At 33.1% G+C, this 14,685-nt stretch overlaps 1 protein-coding gene across 1 annotated transcript in view; it reads right to left on the reverse strand.

The window, feature by feature from the left end:
• Window positions 1–451: 451 nt before the first annotated feature.
• Window positions 452–14,685, reverse strand: part of LOC115211095 (structural maintenance of chromosomes protein 1A) — a 56,653-nt gene continuing 42,419 nt past the window's right edge. The window contains exons 21-28 of the mRNA XM_029779986.2: window positions 13,995–14,213; window positions 12,826–13,017; window positions 11,448–11,560; window positions 9,910–10,078; window positions 8,034–8,212; window positions 7,550–7,619; window positions 5,884–5,994; window positions 452–5,313 (exon numbers count right to left, since the gene is read on the reverse strand). Of these exons, the coding sequence (XP_029635846.1) occupies window positions 5,209–5,313; window positions 5,884–5,994; window positions 7,550–7,619; window positions 8,034–8,212; window positions 9,910–10,078; window positions 11,448–11,560; window positions 12,826–13,017; window positions 13,995–14,213 (1,158 nt within the window). The 3' untranslated portion in view covers window positions 452–5,208. The remainder of the gene's footprint in view (window positions 5,314–5,883; window positions 5,995–7,549; window positions 7,620–8,033; window positions 8,213–9,909; window positions 10,079–11,447; window positions 11,561–12,825; window positions 13,018–13,994; window positions 14,214–14,685) is intronic.

Raw genomic sequence — 14,685 nt, forward strand, 5'->3', positions numbered from 1 at the left:
TCAACTGAAGTTGCAGATTTTACAGCACTTACATGCAGACAATGTTCATTAGCTTAAGAATTATTAAGACATAAAACATATCTTTGATCCATGTTTCTTTAGATTCCAGATTTTATCCAAAGCCAATTCATTTGTTTTCTAATTTGGTTTGAATGGAACAAATGGTACATCAAAGCATCACAGTTTAACCAAGTGATTCTAGCAGATAGACAGGCAACATTTCCCAAAACTACAGCCCAAATTATAGCATTTGATGCAGTAGTAGTACTACAGACATTATAGGAACAACTTCAGTAAAATGCTTTGCTATTAACTTTGCCCTCTATATCTTGGTAGTCAACAAAATTTAAATCAATACTTAATATAGCTTTGTGTCAAAGAAAGATATTGAAATTAAATGACCCACATGAGAGAGAGAGAGAGAAAGAGAGAGAGAAAACCCAAAGAGTTGTAAAAATGAAATGAACATTTATTTCAAAAACATAAACTATGTGATATGTTGCCAACACCATACTATCTATATGATGTAGGCCAAGAACAGGAATCTGTTAAATTAACTATAATAATTTTTTTTATTTGTTTGAAAACAAATTCAAATGATATATCCCAAAGAGTAAACTTAAATCTATGGATGACACATGGAAAACACTATGATAGTTATGGCAATAATCTGTTTGTGGAATGAAAAGTATGGCCACAACCATTTCACAATAATAAAAAAGATAAAACAGTAACAAATGACAAGAGAAAAAGAAATCAAATATGGAGAATAAATAAAAAAAAAAGTTTAACATGATGATCATAGATATATTGATATTGGTTTGTATTCTTCAATGGTAGTTGGTTCATGCATTCAATTTAAAATGAACAATGGCATTATTGAGTCCTAAGTTAACTTTGTTGTTTAATCCCCAGGTCAGTTCAGCCCTGACAGGACAGACTTATTAATACATTCCAGCCATGACCATCCCGTCTAGAACTACATAATCCAATGTGTTGCTTCTATTTCTATGGGGTACAAAAATAGATATTACATGGAAACACAGATAAACTTATCAACATGGCTTCTACATTGCAACAATATATGGGCCCCTGGTGAGGCAATGGAGAGAAACATCCTAAAAGTAATCAAGGGTCCTGCAGGCATTTTAGTGACCAGAATATCTCAATCTCTCACTAAATAAATTGTTATTCAACTTGATGAACTGTCTACAAGCAGCTGAAACACTATCTCTTACCAGGCTGTAATCTATATCATACATGACATACTCTGTTGCCAAATGCTCCACCAGGTCCCAAATTCCTGGGCCAAATTACTCTTTTATCCTTCAATGGTTACTGGAACAGGTTCTGACAATTCCAACTAACTCATTCCTCTATTGGGCACAGTCACATTCCATATGAAAGACATTAGTAAATTACTTCCTATGTGTTTATTGCAAGTTGACCTTAATTCTAGTTACAGTAACATAGTTGTAATATATTTCATAACCATCAAGTGTGACATCCCTCTTGTCAGTAGCATTACCAAACAGTTCAAAGGCTTTGAGATTAGTCCCCCTCATACGACTAAAGATCCTAGTTGTTTCAGTGTTCTGGGCATCACTAAATATCAGAAGCATTATGAAAATGAATGCTTGTACAACTACAGACTAAAAGAGAACTTTACAGTGAATAAACAAAGTAATGTAAAGAACCAGATCTTAAGAAACAGATAATAAAGATACTGAATATCAGTATGCTATTAAGACAAGAACTTTGAATTGATTCCCAAGACACGCAATTACCATGAAAGATAAAAAGGAGACAGCTAAAATGACGAATAAAAGGAAATTTTTTTTTAAATAAGTTTCTTTCCTGATTTGCACTTCATTAGTAGACTAATGCCTCAATATGTGCAATTCTAATTTAGCAGCTGGTATATCTGTTGTCATTGGTTATATATATATGTCTTTCTTCTAGTATTCTGTTGTAATTCACAAGGGAAAATTTCTTTCAATGAACTACTATATTGCTGAGGTAGCTACTGGCAGTAGTTGACACACTACTATAATTACTGCTTTTATAGACTGTTTCTTCTTTTTTCTTCAGACTTTGAAAAACAAGTTTCAAACAGACAACAGCAGATCAGAGCTAATTAAAGTCAGACAGTTGTAATTAGATTCAATCATAACTAGAGGGGAACATTTAAGTAGAAATCTTTATACAAATTGACAAGGAATTCCACCTCTTAATATTAGATCTGTCCACAAAGAAAACAAAACTAAAAGATGTCTAATACAAAAGAAATAAATTAATGAAAAATGTGAATGATCAAATTAACACAAATCTCACTAACCAAGAAGTAACAGTTCTTCTGCAATTAGTTCAAAGAGAGCTGACAAAATACATAGTTCCTACATTATTAATGTACTTGTCCAACACTACAGACATTTATTTAGAAGGAATTTAATAACAGTGTAGGGGAGCTAGCAAAATATTATTCGGGCAATTCAAAATGATCCTTAATACAAAAATTGCAATATACTCCCACCAAATAAAGAATATAACAATGCTGAAATGAGAATATCCATAGATGATAGACTGATATTAATTTCCAATAGGTCCAAGTTGTTCAAATTGAGCAAGCCATGGAAACACTGACATTTATTTGGTCATCAACCAAAGTTACATGTAAAGGTAATACACACACACACAGACACATATTTCTATATATATAGAACAGATAGACATACGTTTCTATATATATATAGAACATAAAATGTCTACATATACAGACATACACACAAATCCTCAATTATCTAAACTTGAAGGAACAAGGAAATTTAAGATCTCAAAAAAAAAAAAACCCCTAGAAAATAAATAGGAGTGAGAAATAAAGCAGATCAATGCAAGAGTGGTCCAAATTAGTTCAAACTAAACTTAAGTCTAATTAAAACATTAATGAGAAACCTACCTGCACAAAGTGTTAAGTAGAATCCAAACACAGACAAGTCTTGATATCCAATAGCAGATTTTTTAAATAGAGTGAAAACAGAGTTCTATATCACCTATTCATGACAGATCTTCATAATATATAAACATAAAATCAGCCAGTATATTTCTTAACGCAAAAGATAACATTTGGCACAATGGCAACTCAAACACACATTATCATAGAACTTGAATAAGAGTAAGGCAGACAATGAAAACCATGTAGAAACCATGTTACATATATGCTTACATTTTGAACTAAGTGAAACCTTGCAAAGATAAAGAGTGGATACCCTCTGTGATCATGCATGTTTCGTATTGTTTAAAATATAACCATGTAATTCTAAGTTAACTATATATATATATATGTGTATGTTGTAATTGGTAATAATCTTCATCATATTTTCACAATGTGACTGGACTCTAAATCAGAAAATTATAGTTACAAAATGCTATTGATAGAAGGAAGATAAAGATAAACTGAAGATAATGCAGTTGCTTCTTTTTTAAGAGAAACCAAAAGGAACACTAAAAGAAATATATAGTATGCAATTTCCTCAAACTGTGTGTGCTTTTTTTAAGGCAAAGGAGGTATAAAAGCAAACTTATACAGTTTCAGAATCAAACATATCCACTATTTAAACTATGAAGGTATTGCTATTATACTAAGTAGGGTATACATGATGCAGCTCAGTCTAAATCTGACTCTTTTTGATGCAAGTAGTGAAATTCAATATAGAAAATTTGCAGCCAAGTTTCAGAATATTTCCCTGCCACTCAACTTCAGTAAGGACAAAATTAGGATTGAGAAATTAAACACTTAGTAATTTACTTGAAATAAGATTTAAGCAAGGAAAAAAAACAAAACAAAAAAAAAAAAAAACAGGAAATCTAGATTTACAGTTAAATTGAGGTTGACAGTTTATGGGACTGAGTTCAAAGACGGGGAAAATAAGTTGTGATTCTAAAAACTATTGCAAATAAAAGATTCCCAATGAATGGAGTTAGGCAGAACAATAAATGAATGTTATGATAGAAAAAAAATGATGCTACATATAGGCTGACACAGTTGAAGCAATGTGAATTAAAGGAAAAACCAGATTTTAGAGTGGGACTGGTAAATTATGAAGTTTTAATGATATAAATAAGGCTTGTTGCTTGTGTTTTAGGAGTAATACTTGAAATATTAGGTCATTTTTAAAGTAAAATCAATGCTGAATGTACAGAGACTGGAGTGAAAAATACACACCCAAAAATGTATGTGGCTGTGTGCTTGAATGTGTGTGTGTGCGAATGCAGCTATACACAAAAAAAAAAGGGATTTAAGGAGATGGAACAACCATTTATGAACTCAAACAGTTCATTAATGTTGTCCATTAAAATATAATAATAAACTGTCAACTTCAGTATACCGCTGTTGGCAGTGTGATAATATTGTATCATATTTTCTTTAAATATATTAAGAAAGAAAGACTTTCTTCTTGGTTAGAAAGATTTCCACAAAGAATTCTAAAAATACAGTCATTGGTCCTGATAACAATGCTATAAAAAGAAAGAAAAACACAGACATGCTGCAAGGGATACAACTTAACATCTTTAAATCTGAAGTGTACCCAAGTGAAATAATGATAGAGTGTTGTTGGCATGTATCACTACATTGAAACTCTTATACAACCTATCCAAAGGTTGTCAATTCCCACAACAATTACACAATTCCACTATGCTAGTCATTCAAAAGTTACATTTGCTGCAGTTATTCACCCATGCTATCCACCAATTACTTTTATCATTACAGCATGTATATTAATGAGATACCCGAGCAAAGATTATTCTGACCTTTGTTAAACTATTTTGCTACTATAAGTATCCAAATATTGATTTTATTCTCTCCAGCTTTACATTAGAGTTGTATATTACAAGCTCACTATCCAGAAGAATGAGTCTGTGTGGAATAAAGAACAGAGAATTCCCAGTGATGTGAAGAACAGTTAAGAGGAAATGAATTAAGAAGGCTCTCCTTCCTGAATGACAGCAGTATGTAATGGTATTTTCTTCAGTTTAGTAATCAATGCTACCAGTTGAGTGGAAGACCATAAAATTAGCAACAAGGTGTTGTGGTTGCAAATATTTAGTCATTACCAGTAAACTTAGCATTGTTTAACATCCCGGAATCAATCTGCTGTATTTCCTTGTTGCACTGTAATAATAAGTTAAACTATTTTCTGTGCAGGACTATCAACGAGTTAAACGAATTGCCAGTTCATTGTCTTCATTGCGAGGCACATCAACATAATCGGTTAAATCACAAGTCAGGACATTGCTGATGACGCAGTCACCAACCTGCAAAGAAATAAGAAAATATTTCATTGAAATATTGCAGTTGAAGACACAAAAATACCCATAAATCATTAAAAATCATTCATCAATGAAAGGAGGAAAACGAGAATTGATAGCAACTATATCATATTTGCTCTATTTCTAAAAATAATTTAATTGTTTTATCTTCTTATTTATGCTGCTTGTTTTCTCGTAGTCATGCACAGGATGACTCAACAATACATAGCCAGCTAAGACCAAACCGTATGTATATCAGACTACTGAGTAAAAAAAAAGAAAGTCAATGCTTTCTACTTAATACAGTGTGTTTATAAGAAGTCTTTAAAAGAAAATAAATACCCAAGGAGAATTTTTTTAACAGCACACACCAATAATTAGAAAAGATTATGTAGAATATTAGGCTTGTTAGTTTTAAGTACAATGATATAACCATTCAAGCACTAGCCATCTTGTGTGCATACAAAAAAGCTACAACACTCCTTACACTCACCAATCAAGAAACTCAAGCAGCAAAGAGAAAAATTTCACAATGCATTAACCATCTTGCTATAACTGGAGTAAAGAAGGACTTACCTCAGGATAAATACCAATAAGAGCTTCAGCCCTATTGTAAAACTCTTCTTTCAAAGAGATAACAACACACTGGAAATTAATTTCAGCTTGTTCTTCAATATATGATGCCACCTGAATAGAATATAATATTTTAATTAAATAGCTGTAATGACTAAACCAGCTTGCTGTAGTAGAAGAGCTTGTATGGGTAAAAGTAATTTACCTACACATTTACAATAGTAGAGAGAAAAACACAAAATACTAAAGGGAACTGAGAAAAATGTATTTATGGGATATGCACTAACTGTCTATAGTTAACAAGGGGAGGTAGAACCTTTTGATGCCTTACAATAAAATGATGTAGGTGCAGGTGGAGGGGGATCACAACAGTAGTTTAAGAGAGCCAGACTTAAATATTATCAGAGCCATTATGTTGGTAGGATGGAAGAAGTGTAGAGAGGTAATCTGGGGCAGCTGGGAATGAATCTATCTCCAAGACATTGAAAGGGGGTGCTTTTGCTACCAGGGAAGTTTATTGTGTTAATAGTAAATGGGTCCTGCTGACAATTTGAGAAACTGGGTGGGAGGGGGAAAAATGTTGAGGTTTCCCACACATTTGGAAGAAATCTGAGCACTTTTAGGAATATTGAATATGAATATATATATATATATATATATATATATGTAAATTTGTATGAATTAGATAATACTTTTCCAAAAGAAACGATAGTGGAACAGAGAAAGAGAGAGAGAGAGAGAGAGGAATTAAGGAATTTGTACCTGAATTTAAAACTGCTTTTGTTAATTATTTTAAGGGAGATATTAGACCAAGTCAGTCTTTGCAAGGAAACAAAACCATTAGATTACATTTTACTTTTCCTTTGAATTGATTACTGCAGAAACTGAATCATTATGCAGAATGTAAACAAAGGAAAAAAATATTTTGTGGTTTTCCACATACTTGAAGAAAGTTAGAAATCTGAACATATATGCTTTATAAATATTTTCTAAAAATCTACCTTACCTGTACAATGTGTGACAAAGTTTGATTAATTTGGATTGTGAATCATTATGTGTTTGTGCATTTATGTATAGGATGTGGGTTTTATTTCATTTAGTTGATGGTATGTATTTCATTTCCTAGTTTTCTTCAAAGACAAATTTCAGTGTTTCATTCTACTTTTTCTTTTATGGTACACCTGTCTTATGTGCATTGCACAATTCCTCTATTAAAATTTTGCTGTGTACTCATTGAATATTAGCTAATAACTCACTTTCTGTACTGATGTTTAAACAAAATTTTAATAGTTTTAGATTTTGTTGAATTACCTGTAATTAGATTTGCTTTGAGACAAAAATTATAAAACAGATTTGGCTAAGAACCATTTGTTAAAGTGTGTTCCAAAAATCACATTAACATGTTGATAAATAAAAAAAGTTAGAGTTGTTTTATTAAACCAGTCTCATTTTATGACTATTTTAGAATTTAATTAAAACACATACTGGGTGTATTTTGGCTAGAAATATATTAACAAAAGGGCTATATATTAGTTGATGAGGATTAAGTGATTGACATGGTAACATTTTAGTCAATAAAATCTAGTATTTTAGTTAATATAGAATATTTGTACATGTTCTAAAAATCTTAAACACATAAACAAAATAACAAAAATTAACTAATCCTTACTTTTCCAATATTGGTGTTGTCTAATGCAGCATCTATTTCATCAAGGACAAAGAATGGTGCAGGCTGGAAGCTGAAATGATAAAATATGCATAACATATAGATAGATCGCGTTAGGTTTAAAAGAAAAATGTAAGTGTATGCAAGAAATAGATAGAAGAGACTTTAAACAATTAATTACAAATAAAAAAAGAAATCATGTTTTCTAGTGTACAATATTAGAGTAAATTCAAACTGTAACAAACTAATCAAATCAAAGAGAATGTATTTGCTATTTAATAAACCTTTTAATAAAAATGTAATATTTATGTGGCTTTTTAAAAGAGAGAGAGGACACAGAAAGTTATCTAAACACGCCAGATAAACTGTCACTTTCAGTTACTTCCCAATTATTCTGTCAGATGTTACCATCCTTAGAAAATTTTTATGCAAAGTACTCTCTCATAAAGTATAAGACCAGAACAGAAAGCCATACAAAAGGACTAACCTGTGGATGGCAAATAACAATGCCAAAGCAGCAACAGTTTTCTCTCCACCAGACAAATTGTCCATTGGTCTAAAACGTTTTCCAGGTGCAACACAATTGTAGTTTACACCATCTAAATAAGGTTCTTCAGGGTTTTCGGGACCAAGAAACGCTTGGGCACTAGGATTTCTTGAGAGAGCCTACAAAATAAAAGTGCAAATAAATAAATATATATATATATTAAAATAAAAAATATAAACTAAAAGAATATAAGAGAGATCCTTCAATGATTTACTCTTAAATATTTCATGCTAGGGAAAATAAAAGTGTTTGATGACAGCATATATTGTAAAGATATGTTATCTTTGTTTCTCGTCGCTGAGTTCTTTTACTTCTTCCCTGAACAGTCGCGTATCTATCAGTCCTTGGTGTAACAAAACTTTAAGCCATGAAGCCTTCATGCATGAAGTACCATTTACATTCTGAGAATGATGACCAAGACAAACCTGTCATATTTTGCTCTTCATTTGAGCTGTAAACTTTGGTGTTGATATTTCAGAAGATAACAGCTTGATTGTATAATAATGCATTATTCTTCGAAAAGACCACTAAGTTTCACACTCTAGGAGAAACATTACTTCAAGCTTTTATTGAAGTTCTCTCAACTGAAAAGCAAGAATAAACTAACACCATTATTAGGTCAACTCTTCTTCATAATGATGATACAATCACAGCATATACAGATATGCTGTGATTGTATCATTATGAAGAAGAGTTGACCTAATAATGGTGTTAGTTTATTCTTGCTTTTCAGTTGAGAGAACTTCAATAAAAGCTTGAAGTAATGTTAATGAAATGGTTACCCACATCAAACATCAACTCATTTAAGGTTCTTTGGTGTTCTGAATTTTCCATACAAGTGAACAAGTCAACAGTTGTGGAAAGAATGCATGATTATAGTGTAAGTTAGGTATTTTTTCAATGAAAATCTTCAACCCTGCAGGGAAATATTGTTCACTCAATGCTACTTGATTCAAAGGTATGACTATTTTAGAATTGCTGAGACTATTGTTTATAACATCCCATTGACCAATATTGTTGCCTGCATATCTAATGGAGCCCCTGCTATGGTTGGGACAGATAGAGGCTTTTCACCTCGTTTAACTTGAAATTTTGCACTGTTTTTAACAATTCACTGCTCACTGATGTATTGTAATTGGTTATCAAAGTGGTGAACAAACTAAAATCAGATTCTTTGTCTGATTGAATTTTCTAGCAACTTTGGCTTGATAATGACTATGAGGCTTTTATACCATACTGAAGCACGATGGTTGTCAAAAGGTAACCATAATCTTTGTTTTGTCAAATGGTTAGATACAACTAGAGAATTTTTCAAAACACTCCACTATCTGCATAGCATGATACCTTTTCTCCATGAAAACACATTCACCAAACTTAATGATCATCATCATCTTAATACATTATTGGAAAGAAAGCAAAATGTGGTTGTTGGTTGTGAAGCATCTTTCATCACCTTTATTTCTTAATTGACATTGTATAAGATAAACTTATATTGGCTTCAAAGTAAATAAGGCTTATGGTATCATCTAAGAATATTGAATTTCTACCCCAATCTATGAAAGCATTTGAAGGTGATTTTGCTTGCTTTCTCAATGGCTATGTAATAGTTTCCAACATCATATTTTTGACTTGGGAAATTAGTAAAAGTTTATTTAAGTAGACGCCAAACATTGAAATACCATACATACTTCTTAAAACCATAAATATTAAATTATCATCTATACTCATGTACATAAATGACAAAAACATTTTTAGCAGAATACATTGAATGCCTTAAGCAAAAGAAGTATCAGAAGATAACTAAGAAATACTTTACCTTATAGACTTCATCAATCCTTGTGGCCACGTGATCAAAGCACACCATAAACCTGTCATACCTTTCTTTGCGTATTTTTTCAAAATTAGTCTTTGCTCTTTTGGCTCTCTTTCGAGCATTTTCAAACTCTTCAGAGGTCTCTTGGAATCTTTCTCTAACTCCATCAAGCCTTAAAAGAACAAAATAAAATAAATACTGATAAAGTAAAATAAGAAACAAAATTGTAACAACCTGAAGTAAAATTACTCTGTACAGATTTTAATACAAGTTCTGAAAAAAATAGTCACAGAAAAATCCAGTGGTCAGTGGTGCATTCCACCACTATATCATCATCACCATTGTCTAACGTCTGCTTTATATGCTGGCATGGCTTGGACGGTTTGACTGAGGGCTGGCAACCCAGAAGGCTGCACCAGGATCCAATATGGCAAAGTTTCTACAGCCTGGATGCCCTTCCTAATGCCAACCACTCCAAGAGTGTAATGGGTGCTTTTTAAGTGCCATCAGCACGCGGGCCAGTCAGGCAGTACTGGCATCGACCACGCTTGAATGGTGCTTCTAATGTGCCACCTGCAAGGGAGCCAGTCAGGTAGCACTGGCAACGACCATGCTTGAATGGTACCTTTTACATGCCACCAGCACGGGTGCCAATTAGGCGGTACTGTCATCGGCCATGACAATGACTTCACTTGACTCAACAGGTCTTGCAAGTGCAGTTTATTGCCCAATGATTGAAGAGTACTCTTAAATGGGCCAGTTATGCTGCACTGGCATAGGCCACGGTTATGGTCTCACTTGATTTACTGGAAGAAATGAGCATGAAAGAGAGGGAGAAAGAGGAAGAGTTGGATTGGGCAAAGGGATCTTAAGTTTATTCTCTTAACATACAGCATGGAAGATGAAACCGAGTTTACATAGATAATGAAATGAAATAATAAAGTAATTATAATCTGCACTGAAAAAGAGGTTTTAGATGTGTGCTTGGTTGGAAAACAAGGTTGCTTATCTGAACAACTTTTGGTTTCTACTCCGTGTGGCGAGGTATTAAAATATGAGGTAGGGGAATCTGAATGAGCTAGTTTATATAGGGTGGGGTAAGCAGAGGTAAAGTGTTGGGAGAAGCAAGTGGTTAACGAAACTGAGAGAGAGAGAGAGAGAGAGAGAGCAGAGTTAGGCTGATCGAAGACAGAGCACGAGGAGATGGAATTTAGGGATTTAGGATAACATAATTGAACGAATGGTTTTAACATTGCCGCTGCTGGAATAAAAAAATAGTAATTCTGATAATGAGATAGAATAGGGCACTGGGAAATAGCAAAAACTCAGGCTGCCGGTGTGAGAAAATATTAATGATAATAATGAGATATAATGTTCAAGCAAGTCCAGCCTTCCTTACTTACAGATTGTGTCCATTTCTTTTATTGTATTTAAATACATTTAATTCAATGTAAGGAAGTGCCAAAGGGAAATACCAGATAAATGAATGTGTTTGTGGGTGTGTACACAAAGATACACACATGAAATTTCTGCAAACTTACTTTTCCATTGCTTTCATATTTGGAGCATTAATCCGTTGCAAAGTGGACTGCATATCAGACACCCCTTTGTTTAAGGCATCTTGAGCCTTTTTAACATCATCTGGGTGATCCAGCTAGAAAAGATAAGTGTTGGGAAATGTTAAAGATAAGAATAAAAAGATTTCTTAAAGTTGATAGTAAAGAGGATAAGGTAGAATGTTTGGGTGAAACTTTTTGGTAATTACACCAAAATTTAAAACCTTGAGTATATCACATATCAGCAAGATAGTTTTTATGCAGTCACTCAAGTAGCAACCATATCACTCAGTAATAACTCTAGTCTTAAAAACAGGGGAACAGATGGTGTAATATAGACCTAGATACATAATCAATTTATTCAGACTCACATACACACACACAAAATCTTACACTGGAATAATTTTGATCAGGAGTTTATTTTATCAAGGATGACCTAGTGTTAAACAACAATAGCCTGGAATATATCTAAACTTGTGTCCTCAAAGCCAAAGAATGTTCTATATATGTCTTCTTGTATAGAAAACATTCACTAAAAAACTATCAAATATGTCTCTCAGTAAATAACAGCAACAGATTGTTGAGTCATATGTAAGTTATAGAATGTATGTATAAGTACTTACACACAAACATATTTTAACAGATATGCCTTTCTATCATCTGGAATTTGTAAAAGTGCAAAATTAGAATAAATTTCTCAAACACAGAAAGTATGCACTATAACATGGTAAATTTTTTGAAGTCAGAATGTGTTACAGAAAAACCAATAAATTCTTTCTTCAATTCCTTATTAGTAAAAAATCTCCTTTGGTCATGAATGACTATGGGATTGCACCTAGAAAGTTACCCTCTGAGGTACAAGTCCAGGCAAGGTTGGTTATGAAAAAGACCAGCAGTTGCCCATGCATACCAGTCTCCCTTCTCCATGCCACTGGTGTTATCCAAGGGAAAGACTAATACTGCTTGGCACCAATGATGTCATAACTCATTTATACAGCTGAGTGAACTGGAACAATATGAAATAAAGTGTCTTACTCAAGAACACGACATACAGACTAGTTTGGGAACCCATAGTTTCCTTGATCACTTGATGGAGAAGGGAGCAGGCTATCGCTGAGCAGTGGTTCATTAATTCCTTACTACACCTACTCAAAATATGAATTTTGTGTAGGAATCTTAAGTTAATTTTGCAGTTTAGTTTATAATGTCCAGAATGAAATCACTGTAAGGTTTTTAAGATAAATATTTTGTTGATGTACAGAAAATGTCACAATTTAATTAATTATCCATCTTATTATTACAAACTTATTAAAATAATTTCCCACAAGATTTTCATAATCCTGATAAGATAAACAAAATTTACCTCCTTTTCTTCGTCATCAAGCATACTATAGTCAATTTGTATACGGGCTTCTTTCTCATAGATTGCTCGTGAACCTTGAGATTCTCGCACATTGCTGTCAGATGTACTTTCATCATTCTGGCTAGAAGTATCATTTTCTTGACTAATGTCATCCATAGAACCACGTTTCATTGGCAAATGAACGTCATCCATCTGAAAAATATCAAGTTGGAACACATATAAAATTCATTGGAGAAAAAAGATTTTCAAGGTTAACCAAGCATGAATTCTACAAGAACACAATATATTTAGCTCCTTACTGGATCAATTCAACCTCTTCTGCTTCACATACACTATCTGCAATTTATTTACTAAAGTTATACTTTCATAAAATGTTTGTAACTGGCTGTAGAGTGAACGTTATCAAAAGTAAAAAAATCCTACAAATATGATACTAATTCCTTTTCACATTTACAATTAAGTAGAGAACTTTTGTAATACTAAGGATTATCAAAAGTTATCAAGACATTTTTTTCACAAGCTTCTGAGTGAATTCCAATATTCTAATATTGTAAAACAGGAAGGTGGCAGAATCATTAGCAGCATTTCGTCTATCTTTACGTCCTGAGTTCAACTTTGCCTTTCAACCTTTTGGGGTTGATAAAACAAATACCAGTTGAGCATTGGGGTCCATGTAATCAACTTACCTGCTTCACTGAAATTTCTGGCCTCGTGACAAAAATTTGAAAACAATATTCTGACCTGTCAAGCCATGTGAAATCGTAGTCGTGGCCAATGCCCGTGTCACAGAGCTGGCACCTGTACCAGTGGCACATAAAAAGTACCCTTTGAACTTTAGGCCACACAGAGGCAGTGACAAGTGACCAAAACCTTTGGCAATATACCGTGCTTGATAAGATCTGTCAAGCCAAGTCAGATTGTAGTTGTGTCCGATGCTGGTGTTTTGTAACTGGCACACGTGCCGGTGGTATGTAAAAAGAACCCACTACACTCTTGAAGTGGTTGGTGTTAGGAAGGTTATCCAGCTGTAGAAACCATGCTATATCAGATCGGAAGCTGGTGCAGCTCCCCAGCTTTCAGTCAAACTGTCCAACCCACATCAGTATGATAACCAGGCATTAAATGATGATGATGAATTATCAATGAAAGAAACTGATGCATCAACATACCTTACAAGCTTTTAGTAAACTGTGCCGATCTGCTTTCTTCTGTTCAAGTTTTGTTTCTATGGTTCCAATAGATTTTTGCCAGGTAGTTATTTCCTTTTGTTGAGCTGACAGACGTTTGCGTATCTCATTCATCACATCCTCTATGTCATCAATTTGTGATTTAGTTGTAATCCGCTGCTGCTTATACCTTTCTTGACTTTTCATAGCTTCATCAATAACCTGAAATGTTTTCATTAAACTTTTACTAGTTATATCATAAGAAGCACTATTACACACCAATTTGTAAGTGGTTTGCAAGATTCTTCATGTGAAATTGTGTGTTGAAACATATTTTTATATTTGGGGATGGTCATCTTTTGCCAATTAACCACATGCACTATATACTCGTTCTTCACTTCAACTTTATTATTATTCTTATTTTAATGTCCTTTGTCTGAAATCTTTCGTCACACGTCCTGTGACCTCTTCAGTGACTCTCCATCTCATGTGTCTCCTATTTCAGACAAGGGACACTAAAATAAGAATAATAGCAAAGTTATAGTGCATGAGATTAATTGGCAAACAATATGACAACATTTTTTTTTTCTGTTTTCATTTCAACTGTCTGTTCCAAAAAAAAGAGTAAATAATTTCAGCAGGTTCATTAAAAATATTTACTGAAATGATGAAAGTACATAATTTACTAAACAGT

This window comes from Octopus sinensis, linkage group LG4 (assembly GCF_006345805.1).
Source record: "Octopus sinensis linkage group LG4, ASM634580v1, whole genome shotgun sequence".
Classification (NCBI taxonomy): Eukaryota; Metazoa; Mollusca; class Cephalopoda; order Octopoda; family Octopodidae; genus Octopus; species Octopus sinensis.